Here is a 17,556-nt window from a genome sequence, read left to right as displayed (position 1 = left end):
GACTTCACCATTCTGATTCCCCAGCCCTGCTTGTAAGCAGTGAGTTCGGGATAAGAACAATAATGCTCTTTCTACATATAAACCATCTATTAAACAAAATGCTTCAAACACTCTAAAAACCCTGGAGAAGTGGAGAAAGTTTACATGAGCAAACAATCCACAATTAGTAGAGTCTACAGATCAGAATTATTGTATTGACTCACCATGTTATTAGTGCCAAACTGTAATTAGCCTTTCGCTCACAATCGCCATCTGCTTTTATTTATCTACCGCTAATGATACTTAGGTTACGTCTTCTGTCCTCTTTAACAAGCAGGTGAGTCAATAAAATTCGATTCTCTGTATTATAAATACACTACGTGAATCTGATCATTCACAGAGAACCCTGGAGAGACCTGATAATAGATCATTTTTATTCAGAATTTTTTTAATTTACTGGGGTGGTCCAACATCAGAAAAACATGGCTGCTTAATTTAAAAAATAGCGCCACCCCTATTCACAGGTTGTGTGGGGTATTGCAGTTCAACCCTATTAAGTTTAAGCTGCAAACCATACATAGGTGATTATCCTTTGGACAAATTGTCAATATGATATTGATGGGGGTCTGGCAGTGAGCACCCCCACAATCAGTTGTTTGATTTCCAGGGAAATCCAAGCAGAACTGGCAGGGAACTAGCCAGTACAATGGTTTCCTTACTGCGCTATATACCCCTAGCGTCTATGATAAGGTAGCAGCATGACAAATTAACTTTGGAGCAAAAATGAGCAAGAACGCTTTTGATATTGAGATGCTGGTTACACTTGTGCATTGAAGAACATCTACTCTGTGTTACTGAGCTTGGCATGAAAGCCAGTGACTCAGTTATGATAAGTAGTGAAGTCATGGAGCTGGCATTTGGTGCACTTAATCATTGGAGTGTACAACAAACTACTATAGATACCAAATGCTTCATTCTTTTAGTTGTACACCACACAAGCCCCTGGATAGAATGGATAGAATGCATTACAAGTGACAGCGCCCTGGTTTTGGAGCCCTGTTTGAAAAGACTAGAAATTAGCAGACGTGTTTCGGCTAAACTTGCTGATACATTGTAGGATTTCAGAAAAACAACACTGTTTGGAATGCTGGAAATTAGGAATGCAAAAATAAAAACATTTAACCCTGATCTCAACATCATCCAGTCCGTCTTGGATAACATGAAGAGACAGACGGATTGGAGCAAGCCTACATCCACAGAAGATCTGAGCTTAGCTCTCCAAAATAGAGGGAACAACCTCCCTGCCAAGTTCTGCCCAAAACTGTGTGCAAATACCGAGAAGAACTGATGGAAGGTAAAAGGGCAAAGGTCACGCCAAATATTGACAAGATTTTAATCCCTCTTTTCTTCATTCACGTTGCATTTTGGTAATTGTGAACAATAAAGTGTGAACCCTTCTGAAAGTTTTCTTACTTGACACCCTTTTTTTCCACATCCGCCTATAACTTTTGCACAGCACTGAATGTCATAATAAATAGTCTTTTCTACTAGATCGTGTTTGTATTTAATTTGCGTAAAATTCTTCTGAAGTCTTAGTTTGCCAATTCCTGCCGCGATGATGCCAAAGGAAATCTTGTTCACACTGAATTTTTTAGCTAGCTTTCCCTTTCACTAATTCCCTCTCTAATGGGATAAAAAAAAAAAAAAAAAAAAAAAAAAAAAAAACTGCTCAGACCCGGGCTTTGTGTACCAGCCCTCGGCGGCAAGGACTCTCGCATTGCTTTTGCAGTGTGTTATTTTTCTTTGCAACGGGTCTGAGTCATAAAACAATGAAGAATTGACCTCAGTTGTTATCACGGTTTCACTCCGTCATACTTGACCTGAAATTGATAATAAAAAATAACAGATCCCAGAATTGTTGCAGTTTCCCCTTCCCCCGCACCAAAAATCAGCAACAATTTAAGAACAATACATGTGGATACAATTCTTTAAACCCGTCTGCTTATTTTCCAGTCTGCTTTATGCCTATTATGTTGCAGAAATAAAAGACTTCAAGTGGAATCCAGGAATGGTTAATACATTTACAGTTCTGTGCATAAGTTTTAGGCAGCGTTCCCTCCTTCCTATCTGCACCCTATGTGGGGGGAAATGAGCCCTCTTAGCATAACAACTGCTCTTCATAGTATCCAATTTTATTTTTGGATGTTTTTGGACACCATTTGTTTCCTCTTTATTTTCCCAAAAATCGTATCATGAAACAGCAGCAATTCAGAGCAATCCCCGTGCGTCTCGGCGCCCCTACCGAACCCCGTGTACAGCTGCTTCATCTCTCTGCATTTCATTCCCCTTGATGTAGTTTTTATGCTTTAATGAGATGAATTACTGTTCCATCTGCATGTACAATGAAGCACCTGTATCCAGTGATATTGTGTGAACAGGCTCCCACTGAATGCACTGATTGAAGCAGCAATGGAGGATTTACAGTGGGATTTACTATTCCTGAAATATTCATTGCCAGTTCAATGATACAAGTCATTTTACTAATTGGAACATATGAATAGATCAGAAGAAGAAACTGCAATGGACCGACATGGGGGAACGTGTGAATGTTTAACACTAATGATTCCCAGGCCAGCATTAGAAGCCAAAGGATTGGTGCCGGTATTAGGAACGGTCAAACAAAGAGGTGTACATTGAAGCTTCTGGGCCCCAATGCAAAATATGTAATGAGCCCCCCACTTACCATGTCCTATCTATAATACTGGTATATTCTTACAAGACCTTTGGGCCTCTTGAGACGCCAGGACCTGGAAGCGATTGCTACCTCTGCACCCCCTATACCTATGCCCCTGCCTGTAGGGACACATTCACACAGTAGTGAAGAAACAATCATAACACAGTGATAGCTAAAGGTTTTGATATTTGGTTAGTCGCCCAGGGACACTACATGTATGAGAAGATAACCCGACCACAATAAGGACATCATGGCTGGTTATCAGGAGGACACTACATGTATGAGAAGATAACCTGACCATAATAAGGACATCATGGCTGGTTATCAGGAGGACACTACATGTATGAGAAGATAATCCGACCACAATAAGGACATCATGGCTGGTTATCAGGAGGACACTACATGTATGAGAAGATAACCCGACCATAATAAGGACATCACGGCTGGTTATCAGGAGGACACTACATGTATGAGAAGATAACCTGACCATAATAAGGACATCACGGCTGGTTATCAGGAGGACACTACATGTATGAGAAGATAACCCGACCACAATAAGGACATCATGGCTGGTTATCAGGAGGACACTACATGTATGAGAACATAACCTGACCACAATAAGGACATCATGGCTGGTTATCAGGAAAACACTACATGTATGAGAAGATAATCCGACCACAATAAGGACATCATTGCTGGTTATCAGGAGGACACTACATGTATGAGAAGATAATCCGACCACAATAAGGACATCATGGCTGGTTATCAGGAGGACACTACATGTATGAGAAGATAACCCGACCACAATAAGGACATCATGGCTGGTTATCAGGAGGACACTACATGTATGAGAAGATAATCCGACCACAATAAGGACATCATTGCTGGTTATCAGGAGGACACTACATGTATGAGAAGATAATCCGACCACAATAAGGACATCATGGCTGGTTATCAGGAGGACACTACATGTATGAGAAGATAACCCGACCACAATAAGGACATCATGGCTGGTTATCAGGAGAGGACACTACATGTATGAGAAGATAACCTGACCACAATAAGGACATCATGGCTGGGTTTCTGACAAGTCCCAGACATTAGAAAGTTCCTGCATCCATGGTCATATCCATTGAGAACTGATCAAGACAACAGATGTCACCACTAACACGGTTATAGAAAATCCTTAAAGTTCTGCAAATTTTTTAATTCTTTATATTTGCAAAAATATTCAAATTTTAATGGTCTACAAATTTACCTAAGGTTATATTCCAGGGAAAATCCCCTTAAGACCTATATTTATACAACATCAAGTTAAGATCTAGATGGTTTATCTTCTCGATTTTAATATATACAATAATTTATATATATATCTCTAGATTTTTTTTGTTTGTTCTGGATGCAGTTGTGCTATCTGCCTGATGATGGCAGTAGTGAGCCTCTTAAGATTCAGAATCCATTAAATCCCACTATAAGGGGAAAACAACGTGCAGCTAGTATCTGGACCACAGCAAACAAGGCTACTTGTTCTTCATGCTGGCAGTGACACCCCAGTTCCTGGGCCCCTCTACACCTCAGAGCTGTCCATGGTGCTGAGCAGGATGTAGCAGTGCACATCTCTCCTAGTACACCATAGGACCCCCTGCATGAAGCCTGGAAGAGCTGAGTCTCCAGCTGGGGTCTGAGGCTTCTGGACATCTCTCCCTTCTGTTTCCAGGAGATAGGGAATGCTATCTCCACCTCTGCATCAATGTTTCACTGGAACAAGTGGAAGAAAAGGATGGGGGCCAACACTTCCTCCAAAAGACCAGTGTTTGATGAGAAGGAGGATGGTGAGTACAAGGAGGTGCAGGATCTGGCACTACATGGCTTGCTTTATATTCTGCTGCTCACTTTTACACTTCTGCAACTGCTGTATATAATGGAGGAGGATAGTAAATGTGTTCGGTAACTTTCAGGAGTGGGGGGGATCTGGTACCTGCTCCATTAATAGCGCCATAGTGTTTGTATACAGTACACTATTAGGGATTCCTATAAATGTAGCAGAGCTGAGTTAGTACAGAGACATAGCTCATCCTCATATCACCTTAAGTTGCTTTTAAAGAGGTCTGAACAGAAACCTAGTATTACCTTCCCAAAGTGTTAAGTGACATATTTATCTCTGCTGCATCTGTAGTTACATGTCCCATAAATGTGGCGGAACTTTAGGACTGACTTTGTTTTAGGGTCTCCCTCTTATTCTTTATGGCATTATATGTATATGATAGACCAGTATATAGTCTACTATAGCCTTTTCATCTTTGGAATTGTGTTAAAGATGATGAAAATGTCTTTGTTACATTGTATGATCATTGGTTACTATATTCCATTGTCCTAGGAATTATAATGAGCTATAACCTGACTTTTACCTAAAGAGGAGGACCAAAGACTAGGGGGCATGTCATATACACAGCAGGAGGTTGTTTGTAATGGTTAGCTGCCAAATTGTAGTTTTAACATCCCCATATCCATCTATCTATCTATCTATCTATCTATCTATCTATCTATCTATCTATCTATCTATCTATCTATCCTCCTATCTATCTATCTATCTATCTATCTATCTATCTATCTATCTATCATCTATCTATCTATCTATCTATCTATCTATCTATCCATCCATCTATGTATCCTCATATCTATCTATCTATCTATCTATCTATCTATCTATCTCTATCCATCTATCCATCCATCTATCCATCTATCTAATCCCTCTCTATTTATTGCAATGCCCCCCACCCCACCCCCCCACACACAAAATATAAGCATTAAGTTTCCTTCTTCAATGAAGTTTCAAGTTTGGCCAAGACTAGAAAACCAACAACATTGTCACTAATCTACATTCACTTCTCCACGAGAGTCTCCGCTGCTCTTTTTGCGTCAAAAATTGCTGAACAAAAAAGTGCGATTTTTTTTATCATCTGGTGATTTCAGTAAAAAAAAAACCCAGACCCCTGATGGATCCCATTATAGATAACGGAGTCTGTTGGGCTCCATATGTGTCTGCTGTTGTAGTGGTCCATCTATGTGTGTTCTGGCCCTTATGTTGGACCAGAGCAATGGACAGGCTGATGCTAATGTGAACCTAGTGTCAGTTTTCCCAGGTCAGACGCATAGACAGACATGTTGCTGCATGGATTTAGGAAATATCACTGCAAAACCAAGTAAGGATACCGTTTTATTAATCTGGGAAAGCTGGGTTGCAATCCCTGATTTCCGTTATCTACGAGAGCAGCCATATTAGTTGTCATATCAACTATCCCTGGAACAGTAAGAAACCAGAGGTATACAGAGGTATGGCCCTATAAGATGCTATAGGTCCTGTATCCTGGCTCCATACAACTTGTATCCTCCTGCCAGGAGAAAAACTTTGACACTACTTTTGCAAACGTGACCCGCTGCACTCCAATACTATATGACCTAGTTCTTGCCCGGACTATTCCGCTGGAGCACAGTCATGCTACTTTTTATAAGACAGGGGAGTAGGAAACTCAACTACCTTTTAATTAAGATGTCAAGATCTGTAATTAAACAAAATGCATGCTGGGAGATGGCTGTCTGGAGGAAATTGCAGCACCTCTGATGAGCGGAATATGCAATATAATAAGAATCCTAACAAAGCCCTAAATCCGGCCCGAACCTACCTTGCATGCAAATAGGATTTAGAGAAAGCCGAAATCACTTCTATATACTGTATAGTGGGTGCACATAGTTGTTGGAAAGTCTATATTGACTATTGGCCGTGGGCAAGGTCTTCCGTAGGTTGCTTTCAGGCAGCTGCAAAATGACTCTGTAGAGAAAAGGAAAACTCCACAGTAAGAATGGGAAGGGAACCAAACAGAAAAACTCAGGTTGTGAGTGAAAGGATCCCTACTTTGTCCTAACAGGATCTGATTCCATTAATTTCCCATGTAGAGCAAACTCCACCATATCTTCTTACCCTGCCAATGAAATCAGCTTGGAAAAAATGAAAAGACCATTTTTAGGATATTGCTCCATTATTGTAATGACATGAACAAGTAAGATAAACTGAAGCAAACTGGTGGAAATTTATCCATTGACAACCAAAGAAATGTTTGATTTAGAAAAGGTGTAATACTCTCATTCACCAGTGGCGGCACTGCAGGGAAACGGAATACATGGATCACCAGCGATCGCTGGGGATTTCAGTAGCTGAACACGAGATTTGGTATTTTTTGTGGACCCCTCTATGGTAGAAAAGATAATGATGGACAATAGATAATGAGGGAATGTGACCTCACAGGACCCCAAAGGCTCATTATGAACCAAGGCCGCCATTTTGGCATATAAAAGCTGCAAATAGACGGGTTGTGTCTATTGAAGGCCACTTATATAGTCATTGCCCTATCACTTTTTCATTGGTTGTGCAAGATTTACTAACATATCCGTCACTTTTATAGAGTGAATCAGGGCAACACTAAGTAGTAGATGGGAGGCCGTGCCTAGTTCATGACGAAGCAAAATTCAGCAAATCTTCTGCCAGCACAGGGGACATCAAGACTGGTGTGTAATATGCCACTCTGGATGAATTCTGCCATTATGTTGACCCCCATTATGTCTTACAAATATATATATATATATATATATATATATATATATATATATATATATACACACACACAGCATATATATATATATATATATATATATATATATATACCCATGATAAATTGACAGATCTTATCTATTATATATAATAATATATTGATAAGCCTATGAGCCTTGGCCAAGATGGAAGCAAGTCTACTAATAACCTTAATATGTTCCTAATGCATTTCTGTACTTGTGTTGGTCCCATGTCCTATAATGTGTCTTGGGCTCCCGGAGAGCGCTCCTCTGTAGTACTCCCAGCTTAATGCTGCTGGAGGGAGATCACTTAATGCCTTAATGACTAATTGGATTAGTCATTTATATGTGTAACACTAATGGATCAGCTAAAATCTTGCATGTGCATTCTACGTGGTTAACCAGGAACTGCAGCTTTCTGCAAATTTATCCATCAAGCGGTTAAGCCTTCTGAGACTTTATCCATCAAGTATCGCTCATGTCACTTGAAAATGGGGTGGAAGGTCAACCGTTAACTAATGTACTGTGTATCATTTCAGTCGCTCGTACTATGGTCATAAGAGGGTCCGTATGGAACCTATAGAGGCGAAATGAAAACAAATGAATAATACAGTAGCTTACGGAATTTCATCAGTAATAGGGCAATGCACCATGCTAGGTATTCCATGTACTGCCATCAAGGACTCAGACAGCACATGGATACTGTTTTCCCATGGAGCCATAGATGTAACATTCATGTAGCATCTAGCCAAAGAGCGCCTGTAGGGCTTTGGCTCATAGAAGAGAGAGGTCACGAGAGGGTAACAGGGACAGTCTCTTAAAGGGGTATGCTGGAATTATGATAACCGTGGCCTCCTTACCAAGTACAGCGCCGGTACTTGGTATTGCAGCTCATCCCCATTCATCTGAATAGGAATGAGTTGCCATGTGACCAATGCTAAACCATTGGATAGTCCATCGCTTCTCATGCAGTATAGACATAGGGGAAAAGTAAAATTTTTAAGCAAATATAACTATTTTTTGTCAGTTTCTACAGATGACTTTGAGAAAACGAGACCCTGGATTTGAAGTGCTGTTAAGAGTCCATTTTTGGTGCTACAGTCGCACACGGGTGATGTGACCTGCTATGTCAAGCGCTCTAATGCTTGTGTGAGGGTAGACTAATGATGGCTCCTAAGATGTCAGATGTGACTACTATTCTCTCTAACATCATTATTTTCCTTCTGCCTCAATAAAAATGATAGGTAAAGGCTCTTCTGCCATAGAGAACTCTGCAGCACATATTTGTATAAAGGACAGGCGCCGGATAGGACTCGCACATGACATATTGCAGTCTGGTTATTTTAGTAATGCAGAAACCTTAGGCTATGTTCACACATAACAGATTTTATGAGGATTTAGGTGAGGATACTGCCACATGCTCTTTTCGTGACTCTCGTGCCGATTCTCCATTTGCATGTTCACATGGTTGATTTGAAATATCCCATATATTTTTTGCAGAATAATTCCAGGGGTTTCGATTTGCTGCAGATGTGCAATTTCCACTAATAGGAAAATATGCCAGAAAACTGTACAGCAATAAGCCTATGTCTAAGAACGGGTTTTTTTGTATTTTGGTCATGGGGTTTTCTTATTTTGGTACAATACGTATCAAGACAAAAGGTGAAACTCCATTGTATGAACATAGCCTTACAATGCGGTATTGTCTTCGACCAACTAGATAATCTCCAAGAATCCACTGACGTTCCCTATGGCACATATACCCTTGGTGACATGCATCTTATATATTGTCCTAGTTATAACTACAATCATATACTGTATACACTCAAGTATAAGCCGAATTTTTCAGCACAGTTTTTCCCAGTTTTTTTTGTGTTAAAATTAGGGACCTCGGCTTATGTTCGGGTCGGATTATACTCGAGTATAATGTATTACAGTATTATGTATATAAAGATATTGCATTCGTATCGGATCATAGATCGTCCTACTAGAATCACACATATATGTGCATTTGTAATGTGTATATTGCATTTGTATGATACTTGTGTATAGTTTATATATAATGTGCGTTTACCCCTTAAATGGGGTGTACCACTGTGCCGGGGGGCAGAGTCTTGGTACGCCCCCTGACAGAACGTTCTGTGAGCGTTGGATGTGATTGTACAGGAAGGAGTAGAGAGGCTGAATGAGACCCATGTCTGGTGTGATGACTACCCAGCCAGCCCAGTGCTGCGCTACAGCTATAAGTTGTCTATGGGTCTACGAATATGACCCTACTCGAGTCACAGGATGGACAAGGCATCTTTATAGCAGAGAAAGAAAAAAGTGGTACCTAGTAAAAATGGAGGCTACCTAAGCAAGAAAAGCACAGGGGAGAACCATCTAACGGGTCGCCCTTATCTCACGGTGTTAAAAACTAGAAATGCACCCCAATTTATGGAAACTGTTTTATTACATTGCTACTTCAAGTAAATTTACCAGTGACCCTGTTTCCTGCAAACTCGAGTTTTCTGAGTCTTATTCCTGCACTAACATCATGGGCACGCCAACTATCACCACCCTCAGCTCTGCACCAGCCCAGGAGGAGAGAGGGAACAATTCGATTGAGTTCTGTAGCCGCCATGACAAGTTCAAGAACTATTACTCCTAGTTTTCGGACTTCCAAAGGAGTTGCTATAGTAGAATATATCACTATTCTCTAATTCTTGAAACTATATGAATATACTTTCTACATTGTGATACATTCTATACTCTAAAATTATATATTTTCACAAACATTATAGGGTCTTTATTTAAATAACGTAACCAGATATGGAACCTAGTATGCAGAACGGGATATAATATACTTGTCATGTGACTGATGACATCTGTTATGGAACTGCTAGGACAGCAATTCCCCAGTAGCCAGAGGTGAACCTACCTTTTTCGCTGCCCGAGGCAGACGACAGAAAGCCATCCCCCCGGAGGAGGGGGCGGAGCAAAGGGGGGCGGGGCGGAGCGAAGGGGGCATGGCGGAGCGGCGTTAGCAGGCAGGGAGAGGACCTGCTCTCTGCCTGAGCGTGAGGGAGCGTCCCCAATCCACCGCTCAGTGACGGTGACGCTAAGCCAGTCCAGGACAGCTTGTCCTGGACTGGCTTAGGTAAGCAAAAATGCCACCCTCCCCGGGACCCTGGCATAGCACCGGCTGAAGCGGTCGCTTCAGGTCTCCTCATGGGAGGTGTGGCGCTGCCAGTAGCTGTCGGAGAACCCTGGAGGAAGGGGCACAAGAGACAGTGAACCCTAAGCTGAAGTCCTCCACTGTCCCTTCCTCTTGCCAGGCCCTATCCTATGTTATAGGCAGCAACTTGGAGACGATCCCTTCCTATATATGTGATACACAAAACGCAGACAAGACAAACAACTACAAAGGGAGGACAGCTAGCCAGGGTTCGGTAACAATTGAGCAATGCAGTGCCAAATCGAAGTCCAAAAGAATAGTCAATAAGAAAAGCCAGAGGTCAGGATAAAGAATACAAGTAAATAAACTGCAAGAGAAAGCCAGCAAGCACGAGGCAATAGCAAGCCCAATGTGAGCCAAGCTTAAATAAGGAGGAAGAACCCACCCTGAAGTTAATAGGTAGACAGGCTGTCAATCACACAAATTAACTACTTCATGAACAGAGGCAAACAAGGGCACACACAGTGCAACCAAAAACTTTAAGCAAGGAACCAAACTGCACACCCCTCCTGCACCGCCGCATGCGAGCAGAGGTTGGCGCAGTGACCCGAACAGGCAGCGATGTTACAACATCATAGAAGGATTCCATGAGGTCACAGCTTATGGTATATATCAGTTTATAGTGGTCTGAAAAATAGCATAAAATGTATCTAATCTTGTATTTTTACAGATATGACATTCTACTGTATGGTATATTTATTTTATCGGAATGTGTGAAGATACTACCCGCACCCACGCTTGTGGCATGCATATGGAAATAATTTGTAATGAAACCATCAGAGAATTGTAGGCTTTATGACTCTCATTAAATATTAAGCAAGTTTAATATTCCATGTCACTAGTTGTAATGATGTGTAAAATTAAATTTGTTTTATATGCATAATTACCGTACACTTCTATAATGTCATTTTACAGCACTTTTGGTTCTGTGTATAAGATTCTTAGCAGGTTCATTATTCATTTTCCACCACGTTATTAGTATTTAGATGTATCACTTCATATAGAATTGGTTTCCGGTCATAAATTTCAACAAATCTGACTAATTTTATTGGAGAGAAAACTTCATCTATCTGACATTTAGGAGGTTTGTTATACATGTTATTGAAGTCATCTAGGGGCCTTCTTAAAGGGATTCTTTTTTATCCCATTGCAATAACTAATTTTCTTACAATTTTTGCCACCTGTGGGATGAATGTAATCACATCTATTGGAAAGTTTGATTTTAGCTGCATTGGATGATACGGCCTATAAATATAAGGATAACGTGGGAGTTTTGGGCCCAGTGTTGTCATTGGTTATTTTGGGATAGTTATACCCCCTTTTATCAGTGCCCGAATTCTGGTCACCCTATTCAACATGTACATGACAGATGGAAGGAAGTATGATGGACAGACCAGACTACATAGAATTTGTAGTCTGTTACCATAGAAACACACTGTATGCCTTCATACAAGCAGTAATTGCAAAACAAAGATACTTTGTATCAAGTTCTATTGAAACTCTTTTTAGATATATTAGCCAATGTAGCTTATAGAGGATCTTCAACCACTTGGGGCACATGTGGTTTTATATACCGCTGGAATCAGACAGTGTGCTGAATTCAGTTTCGGCTTTCCCGCTCTGTGCCCCAGGTGAAGAGCTATCGGTGCCGGTACCGTAGCTCTTCACCGTCAGAAGGGGGTTTCTGACAGTCAATCAGGAAGACCCTTCCTCACAGTAGCGTCCATAGACAAGTACTGGGGGGGGGGACGTTTCTCACCGCTCAGTTTTATCGCTGGGCGGTAAGCAACGACCGCTCACAAAGTACAGCGCTATAGGCGCTACTGTGAAGAAAGGTCTTCCTGATTGACTGTCAGAAACCCCCTTCTGACAGTGAAGAGCTACGGTATCGGCACCGATAGCTCTTCACCTGGGGCACAGAATGGGAAAGCCGACAGTGCACTGAATTCAGAGCACTGTTGGCTTTCTAGCAGTATATAAAACCACATGTGCCCCAACTCATGAAAGGTCCTCTTTAAAAGAGTTTTACGCACATAAAAATCTTAGGGGATACATATGAGGGCAAATGGTTCCTCACATCTCCCCAATCTCTAAGGGCACCAGCCCACACTAGCTGCCTGAGCGGCCCAAGTGCTTCCACGGTACACCATTCCCTGGTCTCTCCAACACAGAGAAAATACTTGGAGATCTTCCATTTTGAGCAACATGGCATCGGGAAGTGGAGAGTAAACTTATGTTATACTCCCATATGTAGAGCTTAATTTTTTTGTGAAACACATTTTATAGACATCTCTATTATCTAAAATACTCTTTTTATATTTGCTTCTAAGTTATATAATAAGTATCTATGTTTCACATAACTTTTTCCATTTCTCATCTTACATTACCAGGGTTTTTCTGTATATAAATGGTCAGATTAAGTAGGTTGGTAGAAATAGCTCCTCAGTATCCAATTCTTGCATAAACAAAATAAGACACCAACACAATGGGATGACGTCCAGGAAAACATATTTGTTACACATGAATAGTCTGAAGGAACGCCTCCATAGAAACACTAAATTATTTCAAGCATTAAGTCCAGCAAATACAAAACGTGACAAACCGCCACCTTTTAGTAGATATCAGTGGCATAGTAGTAGTGGCTCATATGAAGCAAACGTCTCAAAGACTGTTCTAGCCATTAATATGTAAGCTTCTTTACTGTTCTTGATTCTGAGAATATGACCATAAACTGTGGATAGGGAGATTCCTGTTATAACTCCAAATTCACTGAAATAAATAGAAGTGCAGAGAATCGCCTTACAGTCATTGTGAGCTATTAGACGTAGCAGAATCCTCTATATGTAGTGTACAGGCAGGACAAGCGGGGTCTAAACATGTATAGCCTGCAAACAGAGACCTGTCCTTCCCACTTCACTTGCTGTGTCCTGTCTTGAGCCTGATGGTTTCTATAGTTGTACCTTCCCTAGTAACAGGGAGAGAACAGCACATTAGCTGGAAGGGAGACAACTAGTAATAGGAAGTTTTTCAGGCAGAAAACAGCAACAGTTTTCACATAAAGAGAATTTTTATCTAGAATCACATTAAATGAACTTAGAATATGCCATCAACTTATGAATATTGGGAGTCCATTCTCTAGAACTTTCAAAGAATATTAAAGAGTCTGTAGAGATGGTTTAGCTCTTTATCCCTATATGGGGGCACCCCAACCACCCACTGTATAAGCCATCAGTTGTTCCACTGCTAATGATCAAATTATAGCTTAAGCACAGTTTACATTGGTGTCTCATACAGGGGGTACATATAACAAAGATAAGTTTGCTCCCTCCATCTTCCATTGCTGATAATGTTCTGCCATAAGCCCATAACAGGAGATCCATGAGCGCTGTAAATACACACTAAAAACAATCAAGCATGGTAAAATACAAGAAATCTAAATCTATAAACCGTCAGAAAATCTACTTGCAGTCTTTGAATAATATCCCATCTGTAATCACACAAATAGCCAGGCGTAGCTACAAGTACATAGAAGAATTCTTACATTGTAAGATGTGAGATTTGCAGAATCCCCAGTCTTCTGTACACTGCAACAGTTTGCAGACATGTTTGTGGAGGCTGTGAGGAGACTCAACCTCTCCCCTCTCTACTAGCAGACTCAACCTCTCCCCCCTCTACTAGCAGACTCAACCACTCCCCCCTCTACTAGCAGACTCAACCACTCCCCTCTCTACTAGCAGACTCAACCTCTCCCCTCTCTACTAGCAGACTCAACCTCTCCCCTCTCTACTAGCAGACTCAACCTCTCCCCTCTCTACTAGCAGACTCAACCTCTCCCCTCTCTACTAGCAGACTCAACCTCTCCCCTCTCTACTAGCAGACTCAACCTCTCCCCCCTCTACTAGCAGACTCAACCACTCCCCTCTCTACTAGCAGACTCAACCACTCCCCTCTCTACTAGCAGACTCAACCTCTCCCCTCTCTACTAGCAGACTCAACCTCTCCCCTCTACTAGCAGACTCAACCTCTCCCCCCTCTACTAGCAGACTCAACCACTCCCCTCTCTACTAGCAGACTCAACCTCTCCCCTCTCTACTAGCAGACTCAACCTCTCCCCTCTCTACTAGCAGACTCAACCTCTCCCCTCTCTACTAGCAGACTCAACCTCTCCCCTCTCTACTAGCAGACTCAACCACTCCCCTCTCTACTAGCAGACTCAACCTCTCCCCTCTCTACTAGCAGACTCAACCTCTCCCCTCTCTACTAGCAGACTCAACCTCTCCCCTCTACTAGCAGACTCAACCTCTCCCCCCTCTACTAGCAGACTCAACCACTCCCCTCTCTACTAGCAGACTCAACCTCTCCCCTCTCTACTAGCAGACTCAACCTCTCCCCTCTCTACTAGCAGACTCAACCTCTCCCCTCTCTACTAGCAGACTCAACCTCTCCCCTCTCTACTAGCAGACTCAACCACTCCCCTCTCTACTAGCAGACTCAACCACTCCCCTCTCTACTAGCAGACTCAACCTCTCCCTTCTCTACTCACTGTGTGAAGAAAAGGACTGCCAGGAATATGGATGGATTTCCTTGGAAACAAAAGAGTGAACTACAAATTATCTAGAAGTTACATTTTTAATTATAGTGCATTATAGTTTGGTCCAGAATCACATGCTCTATGAAATAAGACTAAGTTGTCTGAAAAGTTTGTGACTATTTAAGTGCATGTGGTTGTACTGAGATGACCACTGCAGCCCCTTCATTCATCCAAGAGATTAGACCCCCAACAATTATACCGTGATGGTGTCTACTCGTGATACTATTCTACCATTAAATTGGGCAGCCATTGGCCATTGTGGGTGGCATGGCTTTGGACACATTCTATTACTTGTATGTGTCTGTACCCCAATAGTAAGAATTGTTAGTTAATTTGCAAAATCAAGTTAATCCCTGCTGACAGTGCCTGTATGTCAGAACCCGGCTTATGTGTGTGCTCCGCATTGTGAAGATTTAATAAGGTCTTTCTGCATGGAAATAAGCAAACCGCCAATGTTTCGATGGAAAATTGACCAGCTCATTTAAAAGATGTTCCTCTGTTTTTCTGGGAACACTATCAAGATTTTGTTTTCTATTGCGGTACAGCTGGCTAATACGCCAGTCTTCCAGTTTTATCAGTTTCTAAAAGACAAGTTGAGCTGTGTTTGTAAGCAGGACAATGACGCCGTGTTTTGGTAGGATACTGTTAACACTCCCGAGCCCCGTTGGTTCATTTGGGAACTGAAATGTCAAGTTGTGAGTGCCCGCTGCCAAGTAGAAGAGGAAAGGCGACGGTTTGTTTTGTATCACATCACATAAAAGACAGCTGAATAATACTCGCCAAAGCTTCTCCTAAGGGAACTCTAGCAGTTATGCTTTTCTGTAAATGTGCGGTAATAAATGTATTCGTCTTCAATCACGAGTTGCAATCGCTTTGCACCTCCAGGAAATTTTTGTATATCTTCTTCTATGGAAAACCTAATCCATAAACCACATATGTGTTATTCTTCTTGAAGTGGCTCTTGAGTCAATGCTCTGAAGCAACTGTTACATATACAAGTGCTCCTAGAATTATTGACCCCGTTTTAGTAACCGAGCTAAAAAACCCTACATGACCCGGAGGATGCTCGGTTATTTGCTGGATATAGAAAAGTTATATTTCCTCTATGTTAGAGCACTTTGGTGGATTGTAAGACCCCAAATACAATTATCAATGAGATTTGGCTGTTCTCAACATAGCCTGAAGAGTAAAAAAGCAAAAAAAAGGAAGAGATAAATGATACAGCCTTGCATTTAATAAAACCAGGCTATATTAAACTCTTCTCTGTCCCAAAGCAACAGAAAAATATGTTAAATGAAAGCTACAGATCTTAGAATCCATCAGAGCTCAGTGTGCGGCTCACTGTACAATATGCAGAAACTTCATAATGCTTCCTCTATATTAGCAAGGGGGACGTGAGCGATCTCCAAAGGATGCAATGAAAATGACATAACTAATGTACAACTGCCCCTCAGCTGCTATAACCTTGTACAGCACATTTGGGAATGACCGGGAGCCGTTGTACAGATTGGTCGTTGGAGTTGGCAGCACAGTCTGTTAGGATGGAAAACCATTGGAGAGTTTAACTTTCAGTATATAAAGCCAAACCATCAGATACCAGTATTTATAGGGGTTTAACATGAGACAGTTGGTCTACACCAGGGGTGGTGCATTATTGGTAGATCACACGGTTCAGAATATTTTGATGTTATGCTGATCCGGAGTTACATTCTGTATTATACTCTTAACTCACTATTCTGCTGGTGCAGTTACTGTGTACATACATTACATTACTTATCCTGTATTATACCCCAGAGCTGCGCTCACTATTCTGCTGGTGCAGTCACTGTGTACATACATTACATTACTTATCCTGTACTGATCCTGAGTTACATCCTGTATTATACCCAGAGCTGCGCTCACTATTCTGCTGGTGCAGTCACTGTGTACATACATACATTGTCCAGTAGGTCTCCATAAGTTAACCCATTCCTGATGTCCCTTTAATTGAATTTCTACATTAATATGTGTTATTAAGTTGATCTGTGTTTATTTAAGTGGGACAAACCATTTTAGCTAATGTGTGCAAATGGTATAGTCCTTCGTTTAGGACATTCTAGTTTGGGAGAGGAGCTGAGCTCAGTTTGCTGTCTTCTCATGAAACCCTAATCAGGGAGAGTGAGTAAGCATAGGCTGGAGTACCCAGCTTAGATTGACCCCAGCTTACCAGTATTAATGTGCTCCAGTGTCATTCTGCAGTCAGGAGATGGGATGTAGCCCTGCTCACTTTCATGCAATCTGTGCCTGTGACAATGACTGTGAGGGTAATTTTGGACAGACTTTATAGTTTCAATCCAGACTACAAAACCACAGGCAAGATTGAACATCCTTTTGTAACCTGCACCCTGCAGCCTGGGCATTATAGGCATT

At 41.5% G+C, this 17,556-nt stretch overlaps 1 protein-coding gene across 2 annotated transcripts in view; it reads left to right on the top strand.

Moving 5' to 3' along the window:
• The first annotated feature begins 4,222 nt into the window (after positions 1-4,222).
• Positions 4,223-17,556, top strand: part of STK32C (serine/threonine kinase 32C) — a 122,209-nt gene continuing 108,875 nt past the window's right edge. For both annotated transcript variants that reach the window (XM_075288022.1, XM_075288023.1), the window contains exon 1: positions 4,223-4,545. In XM_075288022.1, coding sequence (XP_075144123.1) covers positions 4,464-4,545 — 82 coding nt within the window. In that variant the 5' untranslated portion in view covers positions 4,223-4,463. The remainder of the gene's footprint in view (positions 4,546-17,556) is intronic.

This window comes from Leptodactylus fuscus, chromosome 10 (assembly GCF_031893055.1).
Source record: "Leptodactylus fuscus isolate aLepFus1 chromosome 10, aLepFus1.hap2, whole genome shotgun sequence".
Classification (NCBI taxonomy): Eukaryota; Metazoa; Chordata; class Amphibia; order Anura; family Leptodactylidae; genus Leptodactylus; species Leptodactylus fuscus.
This window is presented reverse-complemented; position numbering and strand designations above follow the sequence as displayed.